We start from the raw sequence: 22,011 nt of genomic DNA, 5'->3' as shown, positions 1-22,011 counted from the left end.
ACCAACCACAGGCCTGATGGGGACTGGGGATGGCCATGGACCAACCACAGGCCTGATGGGGACTGGGGACGGCCATGGACCAACCACAGGCCTGATGGGGACTGGGGAGTTATGATGGGCGACATACACAGTGTGACTTCTTGTACTGGCATCTCTGGGATTGTATTCCAGATCTAAGACACTAGAAAGAGAGCGAGAGAGAGTGAGAGATCAGCACAGAGTACAACACATCATCTTTTTCTCTGATAGACAGTCCATGGGAGGTGTGGTGAGGTCTTAGCTGAAGGCACTGTGTCCATGACACCTTGCCTCTGGGGTCTCTCTCTCTAGGCCAGTACAGTATGTGTGGGAGATGGTGGAGCCATAGAGATCCTCTATATCTTGATGTATTTCAGTTGGTGGGGCGTTGAGCTGCTGKAGCTTGAGTCCATTGGTATGTGTCAGGGTAATTCTCCTCTAGGCCTGTGGAGGTAAGAGATTAATGTACTACATGTTTTATTTTATTTTAGTGAAACTCAGGCAGTTTGTATGACTATGTAATATGTACATGACCAGAAGCTCTCATGCTTTTACATATTTCAATGACATGCAGACATAATCCATCACATAACAAAAGGAAGAATAAGAGAGAGATGTACACTACCTTTCAGGGGCATGTGTTCTGCTGCAGCAGTGTTGGTTGGGCGATGCTTGTTGGCTGGTTGAGATGAGGTTATTTGATCTAGCCAAGTGAAAATATCCATCCGACTAGGGGGAAATTACATGTGATTTAGGATTGTCAAAAATAATTTCATATTCTGCCATTATTAGTTCATTCATATTTGATTACACTATGCATGTTTGATATCTTAACGTGCACTTTATACAATAAAAAAGTMTAGACATATCATAATGCTGAACATAACAAGCTTGTATCCTCCCTGTCCTACATATGTTATCTCACTTGAGGGCAGCACTGAACTTTGTTTTGGGCATAGACTTTTCAGAGTAGTGGTGGGTAAATTTTCAAGGAGATCTGTGAAGCTAATTCTGCCCTAGCCCATTTAACTACCAATTAATTAGACTACTACGATTTTCTCCCACATTCAGCACTATCACTTTCAAATGACAAATGGTTTTTCAACTAGGATAATGTATTTTTTCAGAGATAGTTAGACCCTAACATGTCCATTTACATTTGAACTAAATCTAAATTATGCGTAACTGATTTAATGTAGGTGAATTGGGTCTGATTAGCCGTGATGGAAGGGAACGGTGCAGCGTGGCTATGATTAATCCTAACAGAGACGGAAAAGCAGAACAGCGCTGGGACACCACCCTGCGGGAGGTAGCGCTAGTACTGTGGAAGTGACCAGCAATACAGCTCCCAGCCCTGCGCGGGTGAAAAACAAATCAATATTTCGTTGACATTACAGCGTGCAAGCACTGTCCTTCCCACATTTTAACTTCCAAAATACTCCCAAAGACCTCCATAATAGTATTTTAAAGATGATTTATTAATCAGAATAATCAGGCTACTCATCTTCATTGTTGTTTTAAGTGATTCATTGTCAGACATGGATAATAATCGTACTAAAAAATAAAATAACATTAATAATTATACGAATATTAATAAATGCTATTCTTATTATTTGTATTTACGTGTTTATGTATATATATAAATTTATTATTTACATTTGCTATGTTTTCGTTTATTATTTATTGGCCATACATTATATGCATGTTGTTGTCTTGCTCGCATGGGTTGTCTATGTCCAATGCCGTCTCCTATTTTTGGCATAGCCTTTGTGTTTGTTTTGAGAGGGACAGTTCACAGCCGTGTGAGGAGAACAAGGGACAATAGTTTGGCTTGACGTCAGCCCCAGTTGGCATGCCAACTCAGAGAGATATCGAGCATAAGCCTCTAGTAATGACAAGGAATTGTGATGAGCGATTGCATTTTCTTCAGATAATAAAATATAGGTATATAATAAATAGCTAAGATTTAGAACGGGCTGTTGAAATATTGATATACAGTGGGGAGAACAAGTATTTGATACACTGACGATTTTGCAGGTTTTCCTACTTACAAAGCATGTAGAGGTCTGTAATTTTTATCATAGGTACACTTCAACTGTGAGAGAAGGAATCTAAAACAAAAATCCAGAAAATCACATTGTATGATTTTTAAGTAATTAATTTGCATTTTATTGCATGACATAAGTATTTGATACATCAGAAAAGCAGAACTTAATATTTGGTACAGAAACCTTAGTTTGTAATTACAGAGATCATACGTTTCCTGTAGTTCTTGACCAGGTTTGCACACACTGCAGCAGGGATTTTGAACCACTCCTCCATACAGACCTTCTCCAGATCCTTCAGGTTTCGGGGCTGTCGCTGGGCAATACGGACTTTCGGCTCCCTCCAAAGATTTTCTATTGGGTTCAGGTCTGGAGACTGGCTAGGCCACTCCAGGACCTTGAGATGCTTCTTACGGAGCCACTCCTTAGTTGCCCTGGCTGTGTGTTTCGGGTCGTTGTCATGCTGGAAGACCCAGCCACGACCCATCTTCAATGCTCTTACTGAGGGAAGGAGGTTGTTGGTCAAGATCTCGCGATACATGGCCCCGTCCATCCTCCCCTCAATACGGTGCAGTCGTCCTGTCCCCTTTGCAGAAAAGCATCCCCAAAGAATGATGTTTCCACCTCCATGCTTCACGGTTGGGATGGTGTTCTTGGGGTTGTACTCATCCTTCTATTCCTCCAAACACGGCGAGTGGAGTTTAGAGCAAAAAGCTCTATTTTTGTCTCATCAGACCACATGACCTTCTCCCATTCCTCCTCTGGATCATCCAGATGGTCATTGGCAAACTTCAGACGGGCCTGGACATGCGCTGGCTTGAGCAGGGGGACCTTGCGTGCGCTGCAGGATTTTAATCCATGACGGCGTAGTGTGTTACTAATGGTTTTCTTTGAGACTGTGGTCCCAGCTCTCTTCAGGTCATTGACCAGGTCCTGCCGTGTAGTTCTGGGCTGATCCCTCACATTCCTCATGATCATTGATGCCCCACGAGGTGAGATCTTGCATGGAGCCCCAGACCGAGGGTGATTGACCGTCATCTTGAACTTCTTCCATTTTCTAATAATTGTGCCAACAGTTGTTGCCTTCTCACCAAGCTGCTTGGCTATTGTCCTGTAGCCCATCCCAGCCCTTGTACAGGTCTACAATTTATCCCTGATGTCCTTACACAGCTCTCTGGTCTTGGCCATTGTGGAGAGGTTGGAGTCTGTTTGATTGAGTGTGTGGACAGGTGTCTTTTATACAGGTAACGAGTTCAAACAGGTGCAGTTAATACAGGTAATGAGTGGAGAACAGGAGGGCTTCTTAAAGAAAAACTAACAGGTCTGTGAGAGCCGGAATTCTTACTGGTTGGTAGGTGATCAAATACTTATGTCATGCAATAAAATGCAAATTAATTACTTAAAAATCATACAAAGTGATTTTCTGGATTTTTGTTTTAGATTCCGTCTCTCACAGTTGAAGTGTACCTATGATAAAAATGACAGACCTCTACATGCTTTGTAAGTAGGAAAACCTGCAAAATCGGCAGTGTATCAAATACTTGTTCTCCCCACTGTATTACTGCGTTTTGATGTTATGTTGATCCCATTTTTGATTTAACACAACCCAAAACATGTTAAGTGATGTATTTATTAATTTATTGTGGCTATCATTGATTTGATGTCTTGGATATAGGCTACAGGAAAAACTGCCTCCATTCTGTAAAGTTGAATAATACCAGTCAAAAGTTTGGACACACCTACTCATTCAAGGTTTTTCTTTATTGTACTATTTTCTACAATGTAGAATAATAGTGAAGACATCAAAACTATGAAATAACACATATGGAATCATGTATTATGCAAAAAAGTGTTAAACAAATCAAAATACATTTTATATTTGAGATTCTTCAAAGTAGTCACCCTTTGCATTGATGACAGCTTTGCACACTCTTGGCATTCTCTCAACCAGATTCATGAGGAATGCTTTTCCAACAGTCTTGAAGGAGTTCCCCCGTATGCATACCATTTATTTGGGCTGCAATTTGAGGTGCAGTTAACTCTAATGAACTTATCCTCTGCAGCAGTGTAACACTGGGTCTTCCTTTCCTGTGGCGTTCCTCATGAGAGYCAGTTTCATCATAGTGCTTAATTGTTTTTGCGACTGCACTTGAAGGAACTTCAAAGTTCTTGAAATTTTCCGGATTGACTGATCTTCATGTCAAAATGATGGACTGTCATTTTTCATTGTTTACTTGAGCTGTTCTTGTCGTAATATGGACTTGGTCTTTTACAAAATAGGACTATCTTCTGTATACCTCCCTTACCTTGTCACAACACAACTGATTGGCTCAAACGCATTAAGAAGGAAAAAAATTCCACAAATGTACTTTTAATAAGGCACACCTGTTATGTGAAATACATTCCAGGTGACTTCCTCATGAAGCTTGTTGAGAGAATGCCCAGTGTGAAAGCTGTCATCAAGGCAAAGGGTGGGTACTTTGAAGAATCTAAAATATAAACTATATTTTGATATGTTTAACAATTTTTTGGTTACTACATGATTCCATTTGTGTTATTTCATAGCGTTGATGTCTTCACTATTATTCTACAATGTAGAAAAGGTTTTACTGCTAACCTACAAAACACTACATGGGCTTGCTCCTACCTATCTTTCCATTTGGTCCTGCCGTACATATCCAGACACGTACGCTACGGTCACAAGACGCAGGCCTCCTTACTGTCCCTAGAATTTCTAAGCAAACAGCTGGAGGCCGGGCTTTCTCCTAAAGAGCTCAATTTTTATGGAATGGTCTGCCTACCCATGTGAGAGACGCAGACTCGGTCTCAACTTTTAAGTCTTTATTGAAGACTCATCTCTTCAGTAGGTCATATGATTGAGTGTAGTCTGGCACAGGAGTGTGAAGTTGAACGGAAAGGCACTGGAGCAACGAACCGCCCTTGTTGTCTCTGCCTGGCCGGTTCCCCTCACTCCACTGGGATTCTCTGCCTCTAACCCTATTACAGGGGCTGAGTCACTGGCTTACTGGTGCTCTTCCATGCCGTCCCTAGGATGGGTGCGTCACTTGATTGGGTTGAGTCACTGACGTGATCTTCCTGTCCGGGTTGGCCCCCCCTCGGATTGTGCCATAGCGGAGATCTTTGTGGGCTATACTCGGCCTTGTCTCAGGATGGTAAGTTGGTGGTTGAAGATATCGTGGTGTGGGGGCTGTGCTTTGGCAAAGTGGGTGGGGTTATATCCTGCTTGTTTGGCCCTGTCCGGGGGAATTGTCGGATGGGGCCACAGTGTCTCCCGACCCCTCCTGTCTCAGCCTCCAGTATTTATGCTGCAGTAGCTTATGTGTCGGGGGGCTAAGGTCAGTCTGTTATATCTGCAGTATTTCTCCTGTCTTATCCGGTGTCCTGTGTGAATTTAAGTATGCTCTCTCTAATTCTCACWCTCTTTTTCTCTTTTTCTCTCTTTCTTTCTTTCTATCTTCCTCTCTCTCGGAGGACCTGCGCCCTAGGACCATGCCTCGGGACTACCTGGCCTGATGACTCCTTGCTGTCCCCAGTCCACCTGGCCGTGCTGCTGCTCCAGTTCCAACTGCTCTGCCTGCGGCTATGGAACCCTGACCTGTTCACCGGACGTGCTACCTGTCCCAGACCTGCTGTTTTCAACTCTCTAGAGACAGCAGGAGCGGTAGAGATACTCTGAATGATCAGCTATGAAAAGCCAACTGACATTTACTCCTGAGGTGCTGACCTGTTGCACCCTCGACAACCAGTGTGATTATTATTATTTGACCCTGCTGGTCATCTATGAACATTTGAACATCTTGGCCATGTTCTGTTATAATCTTCACCCGGCACAGCCAGAAGAGGACTGGCCACCCCTCATAGCCTGGTTCCTCTCTATGTTTCTTCCTAGGTTCTGGCCTTTCTAGGGAGTTTCCTAGCCACCATGCTTCTACACCTGCATTGCTTGCTGTTTGGGGTTTAGGCTGGGTTTCTGTACAGCACTTTGTGACATCAGCTGATGTAAGAAGGGCTTTATAAATACATTTGATTTGATTTGATTTAGTAAAAATAAAGAAAAACCCTTGAATGAGTAGGTGTGTTCAAACTTTTGACTGTACTGTATATATATATATACTGTGTCAGTAATATATATACACACACACACACACACACACACACACACACACCACACACACACACACACACACACACCACACACACACACACACACCACACACACACACACACACACACACACACACATTTATATATATAACATCATACATACATACATTACATACATACATACATACATACATACATACATACATACATACATACATACATACATACATACATTACATACACTTTGTGTCACACAACAGCTATATATATACACATACATATATATATATATATAAACATATATACATACATATATATACTTTGTGTATGTGTGTGTGTGTGTGTGTCACACACATACACACACACAGTATATACAGTATATATATATATATACATACTGTGTGTGTGTGTGTGTGTATACAAATACATATACACACACACACACACACACACATATATATATAAACTCAGCAAAAAAAGAAACATCCCTTTTTACAGGACCCTGTCTTTCAAAGATAATTTGTAAAAATCAAAATATCTTTACAGATCTTCATTGTAAAGGGTTTAAACACTGTTTCCCATGTTTGTTCATTAAACCATAATCAATTAATGAACATGCACCTGTGGAACGGTCATTAAGACACTAACAGCGTACGGTAGGCAATTACGGTCAGAATTATGAAAACTTTGGACACTAAAGAGGCCTTTCTACTGACTCTGAAAAACACCAAAAGAAAGATGCCCCAGGTCCTCATCTGCGTGAACATGCCTAAGGCATGCTGCAAGGATGCATGAGGACTGCAGATGTGGCAAGGGGAATGAATTGCAATGTCCGTACTGTGAGACGCCTAAGATRGCGCTACAGGGAGACAGGACAGACAGCTGATCGTCCTCTCAGTGGCAGACTACGTGTAACAACACCTGCACAGGATCGGTACATCCGAACATCACACCTGCGGGACAGGCACAGGATGGCAACAACAACTGCCCGAGTTACACCAGGAATGCACAATCCCTTCATCAGTGCTCAGACTGTCCCCAATAGGCTGAGAGAGGCTGGACTGTGGGCTTGTAGGCTTGTAGGCCTGTTGTAAGGCAGGTCCTCACCAGATATCACCGGCAACAACGTCGCCTATGGGCACAAACCCACCGTTGCTGGACCAGACAGGACTGGCAAAAAGAGCTCTTCACTGACGAGTCACGGTTTTGTCTCACCAGGGGTGATGGTCGGATTCGCGTTTATCGTCGAAGGAATGAGCGTTACACCGAGGTCTGTACTCTGGAGCGGGATCGATTTGGAGGTGGAGGGTCTGTCATGGTCTGTGGCGGTGTGTCACAGCATCACCGGACTGAGCTTGTTGTCATTGCAGGCAATCTCAATGCTGTGCGTTACAGGGAAGACATCCTCCTCCCTCATGTGGTACCCTTTTTGCAGGCTCATCCTGACTTGACCCTCCAGCATGACAATGCCACCAGCCATACTGCTCGTTCTGTGCGTGATTTCCTGCAAGACAGGAATATCAGTGTTCTGCCATGGCCATCGAAGGGCCCGGATCTCAATCCCATTGATCACGTTTGGGRCCTGTTGGATCGGAGGGTGAGGGCCAGGGCCATTCCCCTCATAAATATCCGGGAACTTTCAGGTGCCTTGTTGGAAGAGTGGGGTAACATCTCACAGCAAGAACTGGCAAATATGGCGCAGTCCATGAGGAGTAAATGCAATGCAGTACTTAATGCAGCTGGTGGCCACACCAGATACTGACTGTTACTTTTGATTTTGACCCCCCCCCCCCCTTTGTTCAGGGACACATTATTAAATTTATGTTAGTCACGTCTGTGGAACTTGTTCAGTTTATGTCTCAGTTGTTTAATCTTGTTATGTTCATACAAATATTTACACATGATAAGTTCGTTGAAAATAAACGCAGTTGTCAGTGAGTGGACATTTCTTTTTTTGCAGATTTTTTAAACGTTGTTTCATTAGGTCTACATGTTTATCATATTAAGACTCACGGAGGGCTCTGCTCTCTCTTTCAAGGCGGGCTGCTGATCCATCTGGAGGGTTTCTGTGAAAACGCAGAGTGATACCATGGTAACATTAACGGGGTTACCCAGGAAACTGTAGTCGTCATGGAGACTGCATCACAAGGCTAAGTGGCATGCAGGAGGCGGGACTTTGCTGTTCTTCTTTCTTCCATCCGCGCGCATTATATGCAATGTGTTCATGTCTTCATCATTGTGCTCACACTATCCTCCATGATGGAAATAGTCTTGGAAGTCATGTTTTGTAGGAAAATAAATTCCATGTAGTTCTGACGATGTCTTTGGATGGAATTATGACCAGATCCAATTATTACCAATAATTTATACCACTATCAATTGTAGGCTATACAATTATTTTAGCCCATTTAATGGGTAATGATACATTCAAATTACATGGAGATATTTTATCAAAGACATTCCCGAGTCTTGGTACTTTCATTTTCTTGTTTATTTGGTATTGGCTGTAATGCTAAAAGCCTGCTCCCGTAGGCTATGATACTGTATGTCCATGATATTTCCATTACGCATATGTTGCCCATTCAGGCATAGCCTATGTTTGTCATCATCCGATGTAAGCAACATCCTACAGACATTGTATATTATATTGTATTGCTATTCATGACAAGACTGAACACTGATAAGCCAACGAACGTTTCCCCTCAAAAAACACAACGACAACACTGTTTCGATTCGGGAATAAATATGCAACACTTACAACCTACCGAACTACCGAACATCAACACCTGTTTTGGACTCCAAGGACGAATTGTAAGATCACAGTACTTTTTGCAACCTGTGTGACACACTAGCACACTCCACCTGACAGATATGTACCGACACATCACGATTAGTTTAGATATCATAGAAAAAAATAGTAGTCAACTCTATATCTCCATCATATAAAATGAAAGCATTTACACGTCCGTGAATATCTTTTTGATGTTCACGCAGTTTTGGTTATTCTCATTGGTGAAGTTGGGCTGTTTATACCCACTGTTGATGCCCTCCTCTATAACCATATATTCTGACTTGCTCAGAGATGACGTGCTACGAGTCCTTTTCAGCTCCTCTGTGGCTGAGGGTAGGTGCTCGCAGCTGCTGACGTGCAAGTACTGTGCGTGCTCTTCTCCATCAGTCTCCCTATGGTAAAAGTAATTGAAGTTGGAGACAATAACTGGCACAGGGAGAGCAATAGTCAACACTCCGGCAATAGCACACAATGACCCAACAATTTTGCCACCAATTGTCACAGGGTGCATGTCTCCATATCCGACAGTAGTCATGGTGACCACAGCCCACCAGAACGCATCTGGGATGCTTGTGAAACTGGAGGATGGGTCATCGGCTTCGGCAAAATAAACAGCACTGGAGAAAAGGATAACTCCAATGAAAAGAAAAAATATCAGCAGTCCAAGCTCCCTCATGCTTGCCTTTAGCGTCTGCCCTAAGATCTGTAGGCCCTTAGAATGCCTGGAGAGCTTGAAGATGCGAAAGACTCTCACGAGCCTTATCACTCTGAGAATGGCCAGGGACATGGCTTGCTGACCGTTACCCTGCTTCTCAGCCAGTTCTGTCCCCAAAGTGATGAAGTAGGGAAATATGGCAACAATGTCGATGATGTTCATTATATTTTTTGAGAACGTGGATTTGCTAGGGCACGCGAAGAACCTGACCAGCAACTCAAAAGAGAACCAGATTATGCAAAGTGTTTCTATAACAAAGAAAGGGTCGGTGAATGGATTTGCGTGGTAGGAGGCCGTCCCATTGACTGTAAGTGCTAACGGGATAGGTTCCCGGTCATCCCGAAACTCAGGCAAGGTCTCTAAACAGAATATAACAATTGATATTAAAATGACAAGCACTGAGACGATAGCTATTCCCCTAGCTGGCCCAGAGCTTTCAGGGTATTCAAACAAAAGCCAAACCTGCTTTTGGAATTCATTATTGGGTAAAATACGTTCCTCTTCTTTTATGAATCCTTCGTCCTCTCGGAATTTTTCCATAGCCTCTTCCCCGAGTTGATAGAAATTGATCTCCTCAGAAAAGATGTCAATAGGCACGTTAACAGGTCTACGTATGCGCCCTCCTGACTGGTAATAATAGAGAATGGCATCAAAGCTGGGTCGGTTTCTGTCGAAGAAGTACTCGTTCCTCAGTGGGTCAAAGTAACGCACTCTCTTTCTAGGGTCCCCGAGCAACGTTTTCGGAAACTGGTTGAAAGTTTTGAGTTGAGTTTCGAAGCGTAAACCTGAAATGTTGATAACCACCCTCTCGCAGCAATCGCGTCCACGCTCTCGCTCATATCGATCCACGGACAGGTGGCTCGAAAGTGCCACTGACTCCTCCAACATGTTCTCGACAGTCATGACGCCCTTCTCCGTCTCGAAGTAACCGTGGTTCTCAACGTTGTTGCCTCTGTGTCTCACCGAGCGTGGTGAGTCGATTAGTTTAAAGTGGTCATCCATACAGGTGGTATGGAGAGGGCAGAGTGCGCCGCGCCTCCTCTAGCCAAACCCCCCATACACGCAGAGCGACGCTCAGGCGACGCGACTTCCCTCCCCTCTCATCATCTCCGCTTGTTGCCACTGTGAAGTGTTTCCGCCCCACGAAGCACACACTGGGGTTAATAAACACAGGTCTATTCCCGCCCACGGCGCGCATGTCTGACACACTTCCACCCAGTTGGAACTTAAACACATAGACACCAGCAGGCGCACGCCATCTCAATTTGTTTCCATTTTAGTCATTTATCAGACTTACAGGAGCAATTAGATTGAAGTGCCTTGCTAAAGGGCCTATCGACAGATTATTCACCTATTCACCTAGGATGCCAAACAACAACCTTTCGGTTACTGGCCCAACGCTCTTAACCGCTTGGGTAACACCTTGTAAATGAAACAGAAACAACAAATATGATGAAGGGATAACTGCAAATCCACAAAATATATCGGGTTCCTATGCTTATCCCATTTGATATTTCCCTGATTGAAAACATTATTACAAAACGGATTCACTATCACAAAACCCACTGTCTACTCCCTACCATCAAAATGTAGGCTAGTACAAAGAGGGAAAAAAAACGTTTTCCTGTGCATTTCTACTGTCTAATATGATGACAATTTCAATTAAATGACAGAACTGTCTATTGCAAGGGGTTAGAAGTAATTTCTACATTAGATGTACTTGTTTTTGTAGCCTACCATTCAGCCATAAAAAAATGTTGCTCTCCATGGTGCTGAAAAAAGCGTACTCCGTTCAATCGACGGATTATACAAATATTAAGCGCATGGACACACAATTTATCTCATTGGCATCTTAGCTCATAATGATTCATGAAGAATAATCAGATCGATCTCGTACTCATACCACATACGCATTGTACCACAATCACTGCTTTTTTAGGCCTACATTTAGTCCTAATGAAAATAAGTAATACATGATTGCATGTTACATATTCTAATTGGGCCTGCTTCACCAAATGTCACTAACAGTAGGCTACACTGAATTTTGCCTTCTGTTTCTGTATAAAATGTGTCRGTAATATGTCGGCCTATTGTCCAGACTACCGTATGCAGTAATAATATTGCTTCAAATGAAGCCATTTCTAAGATGTAGCCTAAAGATGCTGCCAATATAAGGTGTATTGTCAATGTTCCCATTTTATCAGAACACAGCAGGCATACAAATGTTAGATCTTAATTTGATCACCCTGTTGTTGCAGGACATTTCCAAGTGTAGGCTATTTGAGGTTTAAAAGAGCTTATAAAGTTTGTAATTTATAACTTAAAAAAATTGCCCTAACTTAAAATGTTAACCTCACCATTACCAATAACAGGGGAGGTTAGCATGTCTTGGGGGGTATGATCTTTGACCCTCTGCAACTTTCTCACTCATCATTATTCACGATTCAGTCAGGATTATCATGTTAGCCTCCACATTAACGTAGAAGTGTTGAAACATGAAACATATTATATTCTTATTTACAATAAAAGTGATTCCAAAATGACACAATACATTATTTACCATCCATTTCTATTGGGCACAGAATAATGTGAAACACAAGCACATGCTTGGCTCTTCGATGGCCAAAAACAGCAAATGCATTCAAGAAATGTGTAGTGTCACAAGCTTGATGTAGTCATTGTTTGGAATATGGGACCACGTAGGATACTACACTTTTGACAATTTTTTTAATGAGAATCTTTAGTGGTGTCAATAATTTTGGCCCCTACCTTTGTGAGAAAAAAAAGTACTACTTGACAAATCTCTTTCTCTGAGCAATTGTATTAGTATAAAATGACATAATGTCTCAATTATTTTGGAGCATACAATATTTGAATTATTTATTTTATAAGGTAATATTTGCAAATTTTTATCAAAGGTGTCAATAATAACCCCACAGTATATCCCAAGAGCAGCACTAGTATTCTGTATGATATAAAATGGCCTCAAATAAAATGTAATGTAAGTGTCTGAACTGAAGTGTCAACCTCTGTAGCAGCATGGGATTGATGAGGAAAATGCAAAATCAGTATTCAATCTCAATACCTGCATTTCTTAGTATTGATGACAGGGCTCATCACAGGCATGCTTTTATGATCAGCTGCAACACATTGATCTGTCCAGACAAACAAATCCTTCACGAGAGATGGTAGGATGGAATTCCATCAAACCTGCAATTTAAAGAAACCCTCACTGCTGAAAAATTGCATTACTCTTGTACCTCCACATAGAAAACATCAACATTAGGCCTGCTAATAATTGATTCACAAATGTGATTATATAATGGTTGAAACATAGCATAATCTACATTTTAATGAAAGCTTGCATTCTCAGAGTGCAGTAAATAGTGATTTTCTGGAGCGGGTGTTTCCGGCTTTCAGAGTTGTCTGCATTTGGTGCCAGCTGAGGATCAAAGAACAGCTACTATAATGCAGCATTTTCCAATTGGAGGGTCAAAACCCCTGGAGGGGATAATCAGTCTCACTTGAATTTCCCAGTTGTATAAACATTGTTTTGTCTATCTGGTCTAAATTGAAACACTGCATTAGGACTGTGTACAGTATAACTGTAATACTAAACCATGACATCATTTATTTTAAACCAGTTTAAGGCTTTAACAGAGAAAGACTTAGTAAAAGGACTAAATCCAAATAACTAGAGCAGTTATCCTGCTGATCACCACCTCCCTTCCTGGGATCCTGTTTATTGCCCCTTTGGCCTCAATGGCAACAACACATCATAAGCCTCTGTAAGATGAAAAGTGTTGAGTTGGTGACATGTAACATTTTGGCTGAGACAGTTATACCAAATTATTCTTAAAGGAAAAATGTGACTTATCACCTGGATTCGGTCTTATGTAGCAACATTTGAATTTCTGTTTTTTACATTGCATAAAAGTAGAGACTCTGAGCCACAAAATGGTATATCATGCACTGCATTTGAGGAAACAATGGGAAAGAAATTATGCTTTGAAAGTTGATCAACTCATAAACTCACTTTTGAGAAAAAGTATTTCAATGTTTTGGTACTACTATTGGAGAGCCCTTCTTGGTCTATAACTATTCAGCAATGTTCACAGCCTCTTAAGCCTTAAAGAGATGGGGGGGGGGGGGGGGGGTTAAGGGTCAATCCGTGCGTTCTGCACTAACTTGCCAGCTACTTCCAAACATCTAAGAGAGAAAGAGAGAGAACAGCTCACTGAACATTACTTGCCCTAGCAGAGCTGGTTAGGCTGTTATGTTATCCAGAGCATTGGTGACTGCAACTGTGCTGTCGGATTGTCTATTCGTAAATTCAGAGCGTTTCGTGTTCAGAGTGCACACTGGACACTCTGGCCAATAAGTAGGGTTGTTCCGAATGCTCTGACCTCACAACTACAGTCAAGCACCCAAGCTAACTGGCTAACATTGGCTAGCTACTTCCAGACCCATAATGAGAGAACACTCCACCCTGACCATTTTACTCCCCCTAGCAGAGCTGGTTAGGCAGTTTCCATGTTATCCAGAGCATTGGTGACTGTAACAGTGCTGCTGGCAACAATTGAATACGCTTTGTTGCCGACAATTACTGACACCATTGTTAAACGTTCAAAAATGAATCAGTTATTCTGCGCTTTGGCACACTAAGACAAGAGTCTTTTTTAAAGAAATGTAGCTAGATAGCTAACAGTAGCGAGCCAGCCAGCTAATGTTAGCTAGCTAGCTAGCAGTACACTAACTTGAAATTAAAATACTTTGTCAAAATTTGAGTGGAGTCTCCTGTTAAGACATGTAGCTAGGTAGCTAACTAAACAATGGAGCATAATCACAACTCATGACGTTACTACCCTGCATGAATCTGCAGGTAGCTAACCAACCAGGTTCAATAGCTATAACTAGTCAATCAAATGTATCTGAGATATGAAGAATAATATCATACACAACGTTAGCTAGCGACCCAGCCAGCTAACGTCTCCTGTCTGATGCCATGCATGGTTTCCCTTAGATTGACGATGTAGTCCAGACTGGTGATTTCTCCATCTCCTTAGCTATCATACTGGAATTCCACTGTTTTAAAAACTCGGTCCTCCAGAAAGTAGAGAACATACACCTAACGTTAACTAGCAAGCCAGCCAGCTAATGTTAGCTAGCTAACAGTACACTTTAACTTGACATTAGGTTTATGCAGTTTTACTACACGATACATTTTTTTAAAAGCAGCGTTTGACACAATGACCCAGACATATTGACCAGCTCAAATAGACAGATGCGAGCTATATGGCAGACCAATACAAACTCAACTCTCGGCATGTCCAGCCCACTCATTATCTCAGCCAATCATGGCTGGCGGGAAGGTTGTTCACTTTTTCTGTGGCTAAACCAACTAGGCTCATAATTTAACAATTGTATTAATATTTACAGATGGCATGCAAGTTTGATATTAAGGCACATGGAAGTTCAAATGTTCGAGAAGGCATTTCTGCCAAAAAACGCATTTTGATAAAATAAATATTTTTTACGTTTAAATAGCTCTCCTGTGAAGTCGTGACTTGCGACATACGCCTAGTTTCCTGAATCGGGTCACAAATTGTGAATAGCACTTTTCAAATCGTTCAAAGAAGTAATATGCTCTTTGTGTTGAATGTGAGGGCGCTTTTCAATCACTTTAGTGTTGGATCAACAAAGTGACAAATACAGAAAATATACCCTTATAATTTTATCAGGGACTTTCTCTTCTGAATAGATTACCATGGTAACTGTGATACAGTCTCTCTCTCCCCCCGTTCTCCCCCTACTCTCTCTTCAAATTGAAATTCACATCTTCAGCTCAGAGTAAATTGAATTTAAATCTGTAATTTCCAAGGGGCATTTGTGTAAGCACTAACCAGTGTGTATGTATCCCTATAGACATTGAGGGAGTCACTGTCCTGAACCATGTCTGACCTGCCTGTGATCTAATCGCCCTGTAAACATTGTGGTAGTCACTGTCCTGAACCTGTCATGCCCTGATCTGTTTCACCTGTCCTTGTGCTTGTCTCCCCCCCTTCAGGTGTCGACCATCTTCCCCACTTATCCCCTGGGTATTTTTACCTGTGTTTTCTGTCTCTCCATGGCAGTTCGTCTTGTTTGTTCAAGTCAACCAGCTTTTTGTCACAGCTCCTGCTTTTCCCCAGTCTCTCTTTTCCCCGCCCTCCTGGTTTTGACCTCTGCCTGACCTGACCCTGGGCCTGCCTGCCGTCCTGTACTTTTGTCCCACTACTCTGGATTATCGACCCCTGCCTGCCTTGACCTGTCGTTTGCCTGCCCCTGTTGTTACAATAAACATTGTTACTTCAACACAGTCTGCACTTGGGTCTTACCTGAAACCTGATAGAACCATGTCTGACCCACCCGGGATCTGATCTCCCTGTAAACATTAAGGAAGTCACTATCCTGAACCATGTCTGACCCACCCGGGATCTGATCTCCCTGTAAACATTAAGGAAGTCACTGTCTTGAACCATGTCTGACCAACCCGCAGTAGTAACCGTGGGTAAAATCACCAGGGAAGCTATTTCAGAAGAAAAAGCCATCTTACAACCTATGTGTTGTGATAATTACGTTGTTTGCTCTATAACCTGTTAGTTCATATGCCTTGACACTTTGATATATAGGCCTAAGTCCCAGACAGTAAGAAGACACATAAGCAGAATCATTTCAACCACACCTGTTTCATCACAAAACCGGAGAGCAGTCCACAAAACATATTGCATGTAACAAACAGTTACATGACCTACAGAATGGTCAAGCAAGTTAATGTTTCTGACATTTGGACTACTAAACAACTATTGATTTAGAACCACGAAGAGTTACTGCAAGTAGCAAATAAAACAAGAGCTGCCTTCACTATTCCAGCACCGTTTCAACTTCAACATTTCAACATCATCTAATCACCTATGCTTAGCCTAGTACAGTGACAACTAAAATATACCAAAAACTATTTAGTCCAATCAACGTAAGCTAAATATGTGGTTGTCCATGGTTCTGATATCTGTGTTTGTGTTCGTGTGTGCAAGTACAAAAAACATGTTGACTCACCCTACACCCTTCTCATATTTCATGTTGCCTTAATGGTATATGACTGTCATCCTTACACACTTTTAGTTTTTGTTGTCCTAGGCTACCTGGCTAAATGCATGCTCGCTAGCCTAACTTCCTTTCATGGGAAAGGGACCATTTTAGTTAGCTAAATAGCCACCGGAGGACAATGACACAAAGAGATGCAAAAATTCAAGATTTTGTCTGTCAATGCCGTTTGGCTTCTGATGTGATGTGATTGGGCTGAAGGCAAATCCAAACTCGCTTCCTTTGACACTTTTTTTTTGATGTGCCAGGACCATTCACAGCTGAGCTCACTGAGTTTAGGAAAAAGGCCAAATGCTCGCTGGCTTCCCTTGTGTTCAATGCTACAGGCGACAATAATGGCATACTCTTTTTGACCAGACATCATCAGATAGATACGCTACACATACTGAGAAAGAGATCCGCCGTTTCGTTCACTTGGATGCTTTCTGCGGTGAGATACATTCAGCCTCCTGCGAATTGAAGGACATTTATGAAACACAGAGAGACAAAACATACATTATTTTGTATGTTTTTTCTTGGTCAATATTTTGGGGGGGAAGCCTGGCTTCCCTTGATATCTATGAATACACATCACTACATACCCGGGATCTGATCTCACACTTTGACAAACATCATGTTTTCATTTTCCTTTCCTGTTTTTGGAAGTGGTTCCATGTTGGCTGGAGAGATTAGAAGGGCAAATTAAAGGGGAAGAAGATTCATTTATTCAGAAGCTCCGAGAGCGTTTGATAGGCCTACTTTATATTTAGACAGCATTAGTTACACCTGCCTAATGTCATTTTGGTGATGGTGTGTGCATAATATGTCTCTTCACACATGCTTTCCACGTGTTTTGTGTGAGTGTGCTCAAGAGAGAGAGAGAGCAGAGAGAAAGAGAGAGAAACCGTTCACACTCCAGCCTCTTTTATAGGCTGGATTTCCCCAACGAGTACAACCAATATGAGAGTCAGTCAGGCTGCAAATCAAGTTGGTTATTTGAACTGTTCCTTCACGAGAGAAACCCTCATTGCTGAAAAATCACATTACTCCTGCACCTGCGCACAGAAAACAGCAGCACTAGACCTACGGGTGAAACATAGCATAATCTACATTTTAATGAAAGGTTGCATTCTCAGAGTGCAGTAAATTGTGATTTTCTGGAGCGGCTGTTTCAGGCTTTCAGTTTTGTCGGCATTTGGTGCCAACTGAGGATCAAAGAACAGCTACTATAATGCAGCATTTTCCAATTGGAGGGTCAAAACCCCTGGAGGGGATAATCAGTCTCACTTGAATTTCCCAGTTGTATAAACATTGTTTTGTCTATCTGGTCTAAATTCGAAAGGCATTAGTGGGTCAAATGTTTTCATTTGCCTTTCCTGTTTTTAGAAGTTTTTCCATGTTGGCTAGAGAGTCAGGCTGCAAATCAAGTTGGTTCTTTAAATTGTCCCAGTCACAAACACCACCACAAGTATTCAATTCTCCCATCTAGAACAGGCCAGAGTTGTGAATGGATATGGACAACATTTTCAGTCATACCAATGCTCAATAAATATCACATATGTACAATAATAGTTAATGGACTTCCATATAAAGTCGCTTAGATGCATTTACCCCATTCTAACATAACCTAGGAGACCTGTTCTGCATTCAACTCTCAGGAGTCAAAAGCACTTTAAAATGTGCTACAAATAAATTTTGGTAATGAATTTGTATCTTTGGTAATGCTGAAATATAAAAAGACATTCCAAATTGCTTTGTGTGATTGCCTCACGGTCGGGCAAGGCAAAGCACACTAGGAATTATGATAATCTACTCGGAAACAAAACACTCTTATCTGCACTGGGGAATAAAGAGAATACTCCACTTCAGATAATCATACTTCTACTGCAGAACACCAGGCCAGACGACGTCTCTGCAATACAGTTCATGTTCTTAGGGGCTTCTTTGATTAATGAGAAACATATTTGGTCTCCGTCTGCTGCAGCTCGTGAGCACACAGTGGAATTAACAGAGCCAGAGAGCCCAGGGAACATTGATTAGTAATCAATTGGCTGTGTGTATATGCAGCCACTTTCACACTGTCCATCTACTGTATACAGTATTGTTGGGTCAAGGTCATGATAAACATAGCATAACAATGCTAATTTTACCAGACTACCATTTGGCAGTGAGAGAGAGCCACTAGGGGTAGTTTAGTCAAATTAGATCCATGCAGCAGTTGCTCAACCACTATTGGCTAACTAATTACCTTAAGTAATTACCTTAACTAATTTGAGAAAACTAATACTATACTCATATGATATTGTCTTGAAGGAACATGTTGAGAATAGATAGAGAAGAGTAAGTAAATGTATATAAACAACCTATACATGATAATTCAACAAGTGAATACAGTGTGTTGGAGGTTGTACAGTGAAGTGTTAACTTAAGTCGAACAATAGGAAACCTGTATGTTTATTTTAAATTGGTTATAGGTCTGTCATCCTCAGTGAAATGTTCTTCTTCATTAATTAGTCCTTGCCACCATGGAAATGTGAAGAGCAACTGCTGCCACGGCAACGTGCAAATCAAGCAAGACACACATAACAAACAGCAGGGGGATATACTGAAGCTTCTTATCAACCTATATACTCTAATATCATGGGTAAATACACACACACACAAACACACACACACACACACCCACACACACACAACACACAACCACACACACACACACACACACACCACACACAACACACACACACACACACACACACACAACACACACACACACAACACACAGCTCAGAGTCTGTGCATTTAAAATGCTGCAAAACAACTTCTCTGCTTCACAATCAGCCTCCTCTGTGAAGGTCACACATAGGTCATACATACAGAGATACACATTTCAACCAAACAGTTATTGTGTAATACATAATTGCAAATGGCTGCTATTGTGATCATTTGACTCAGAAGGTATGAATAGAAGCTGAAACCCATTTTACTAAGATAATTTCAGACCATAAGGACCAGAAGTTTATATTTTGTGAGATATACTGTAACCGACCTCCAGAGGAGTGACAGGATACACACTAGACTTACAACCCAGAGATGACATATCACATCTTACGACGCTATTACAAATGATACCCAAGCAAAGGTAACCTGCAGTAGAGGTGCATGCAGGGGGTAGGTGATCCAACTCATGAATTACTTCTCCCATTCTGCAGTAGAGGTGGCATGCAGGGGTAGGTGATCCAACCTCATGAATTACTTCTCCATTCTGAGAGTAGAGGTGGTATGCAGGGGTAGGTGATCCAACCTCATGAATTACTTCTCCCATTCTGCAGTAGAGGTGGCATGCAGGGGTAGGTGATCCACCTCTGAATTACTTCTCCCATTCTGCAGTAGAGGTATGCAGGGGGTAGGTGATCAACCTCCTGAATTACTTCTCCCATTCTGCAGTAGAGGTGGCATGCAGGGCAGGTGTTCCTTATCCCCCATATGACATCCTGACAAGGTAATGGATTGGAAGGGCTGAGCAGAAGCCCCACCCCCCCCCCCCCACCCCTAACACTAGGGGCATCAGTAGACACAATGTAAGTAACCTAATGTATGTCCCTTTAACTGCCCTGAATGACTCTACTGGTCCTACAGCTATTGTATGCAGTAATCATGTGCCTATGAACCAGATGTATACTGTTAGTACTAAGCCGGTGTGCCCTAGGAGGAAGTCCACTGTGAGCAGCTCACCCTACACTAACATAAATAACATGAGCACATCTACTTCTGCTATGCTTCCCAGTAAAGCAAAGAAAACAAGTAAGCATCCCAGAAGAAAAGTGCTCAAAACAGCCCACGTTAATATATGTAGCTTAAGAAACAAGGTTCATGAAATCAAGAATTTGCTAGTAACAGATGACATACATATTCTGAAACTCACATAGATAATACCTTTGACGATACAGTGGTAGCAATACAAGGTTATACCATTTATAGAAAAGATAGAAATGCCAATGGTGGAGGTGTTGCTGTTTATATTCAGAACCACATTCCTGTAAAGATTAGAGAGGATCTCATGTCAAATACTGATGAAGTAATATGGCTACAGGTTCATCTGCCTCACCTAAAGCCCTTTCTGGTGGGAATCTGCTTCAGACCACCAAGTGCTAACAGTCAGTGTCTGGATAACATTTGTGAAATTCTTGATAATGTATGTGATATCAACAGAGAAGTATATTTTCTGGGTGATTTAAATATTGACTGGCTTTCATCAAGCTGCCCACTTAATAAAAAGCATCAAACTGTAACCAGTGTCTGCAACCTGGTTCAGGTTATTTACATTTACATTTTTAGTCATTTAGCAGACGCTCTTATCCAGAGCGACTTACAGTAGAGTGCATACATTTTTATTACATATTTTTTATTTTTTTATTTTTTTAGATGAACAGGGGTGGGGTTCTTGCAGTTCATCTTGCAGTTCATCTTGCTGTTCATCCATCTGTTCATCTTCTGGTTAATCTTCTTGTTAATTTTCTTGTTCATCTTTCTGTTCATCTTGCTGTTCATCTTGTTGTTCATCTTGCTGTTCATCCTACTGTTCATTTTGTTGTTCATCTTGTTGTTCATCTTGCTGTTAATCCTACTGTTCATATAGTTCCGTCTGGGTTTTTTTTTTTTTTCATCTTGCGTAATCGTTTGTCACTTGCAGTTCATGAACAGCAAGATGTCATCCTACTGTCATCCTACGTTTCATCCTACTGTTAAATTGTTTGTCGTCTTACTGTTCATCTTGTTTTCATCTTGCTGGTTCATCCTTCTGTTCCTTACTGTTCATCCTACTGTTCATCCTTCTGTTCATCCTACTGTTCCTCGTCTGTTCATCTTGCTGTTCATCTTGCTGTTCATCTTGATGTTCATCCTATCACGGTTGCTCGTCTGTTCATCTTGTTGTTGCATCTTGCTTGTTCATCCTTCTGTTCATATAGTTGTTCATCTTACTGTTCATCCTACTGTTCATCCTTCTGTTCATCCTACTGTTCCTCGTCTGTTCATCTTGCTGTTCATCTTGCTGTTCATCTTGATGTTCATCCTACGGTTGCTCGTCTGTTCATCTTTGTTGTTCATCTTTGGCTGTTCATCCTTGTTGTTTCATCTGTTGTTCATCCTTCTGTTCATCGTGTCTGCGTATCCTACGTTACTTATTATATAGTT

At 41.7% G+C, this 22,011-nt stretch overlaps 1 protein-coding gene across 1 annotated transcript; it reads right to left on the bottom strand.

The window, feature by feature from the left end:
- Positions 1-7,916: 7,916 nt before the first annotated feature.
- LOC111970488 (potassium voltage-gated channel subfamily A member 3-like) lies at positions 7,917-10,801 on the bottom strand. Its single transcript, XM_023997260.2, has one exon. The coding sequence runs from the start codon at positions 10,694-10,696 to the stop codon at positions 9,146-9,148; it is 1,551 nt and encodes a 516-aa protein (XP_023853028.1). The 5' UTR covers positions 10,697-10,801; the 3' UTR covers positions 7,917-9,145.
- Positions 10,802-22,011: the final 11,210 nt, after the last annotated feature.

Source organism: Salvelinus sp. IW2-2015, linkage group LG1 (assembly GCF_002910315.2).
Source record: "Salvelinus sp. IW2-2015 linkage group LG1, ASM291031v2, whole genome shotgun sequence".
Classification (NCBI taxonomy): domain Eukaryota; kingdom Metazoa; phylum Chordata; class Actinopteri; order Salmoniformes; family Salmonidae; genus Salvelinus; species Salvelinus sp. IW2-2015.
This window is presented reverse-complemented; position numbering and strand designations above follow the sequence as displayed.

What these genes read in the sequence shown, in the direction of transcription:
- LOC111970488 (XM_023997260.2), bottom strand. Translation starts at nt 10,696, where the DNA reads ATGGATGACCACTTTAAACTAATCGACTCACCACGCTCGGTGAGACAC.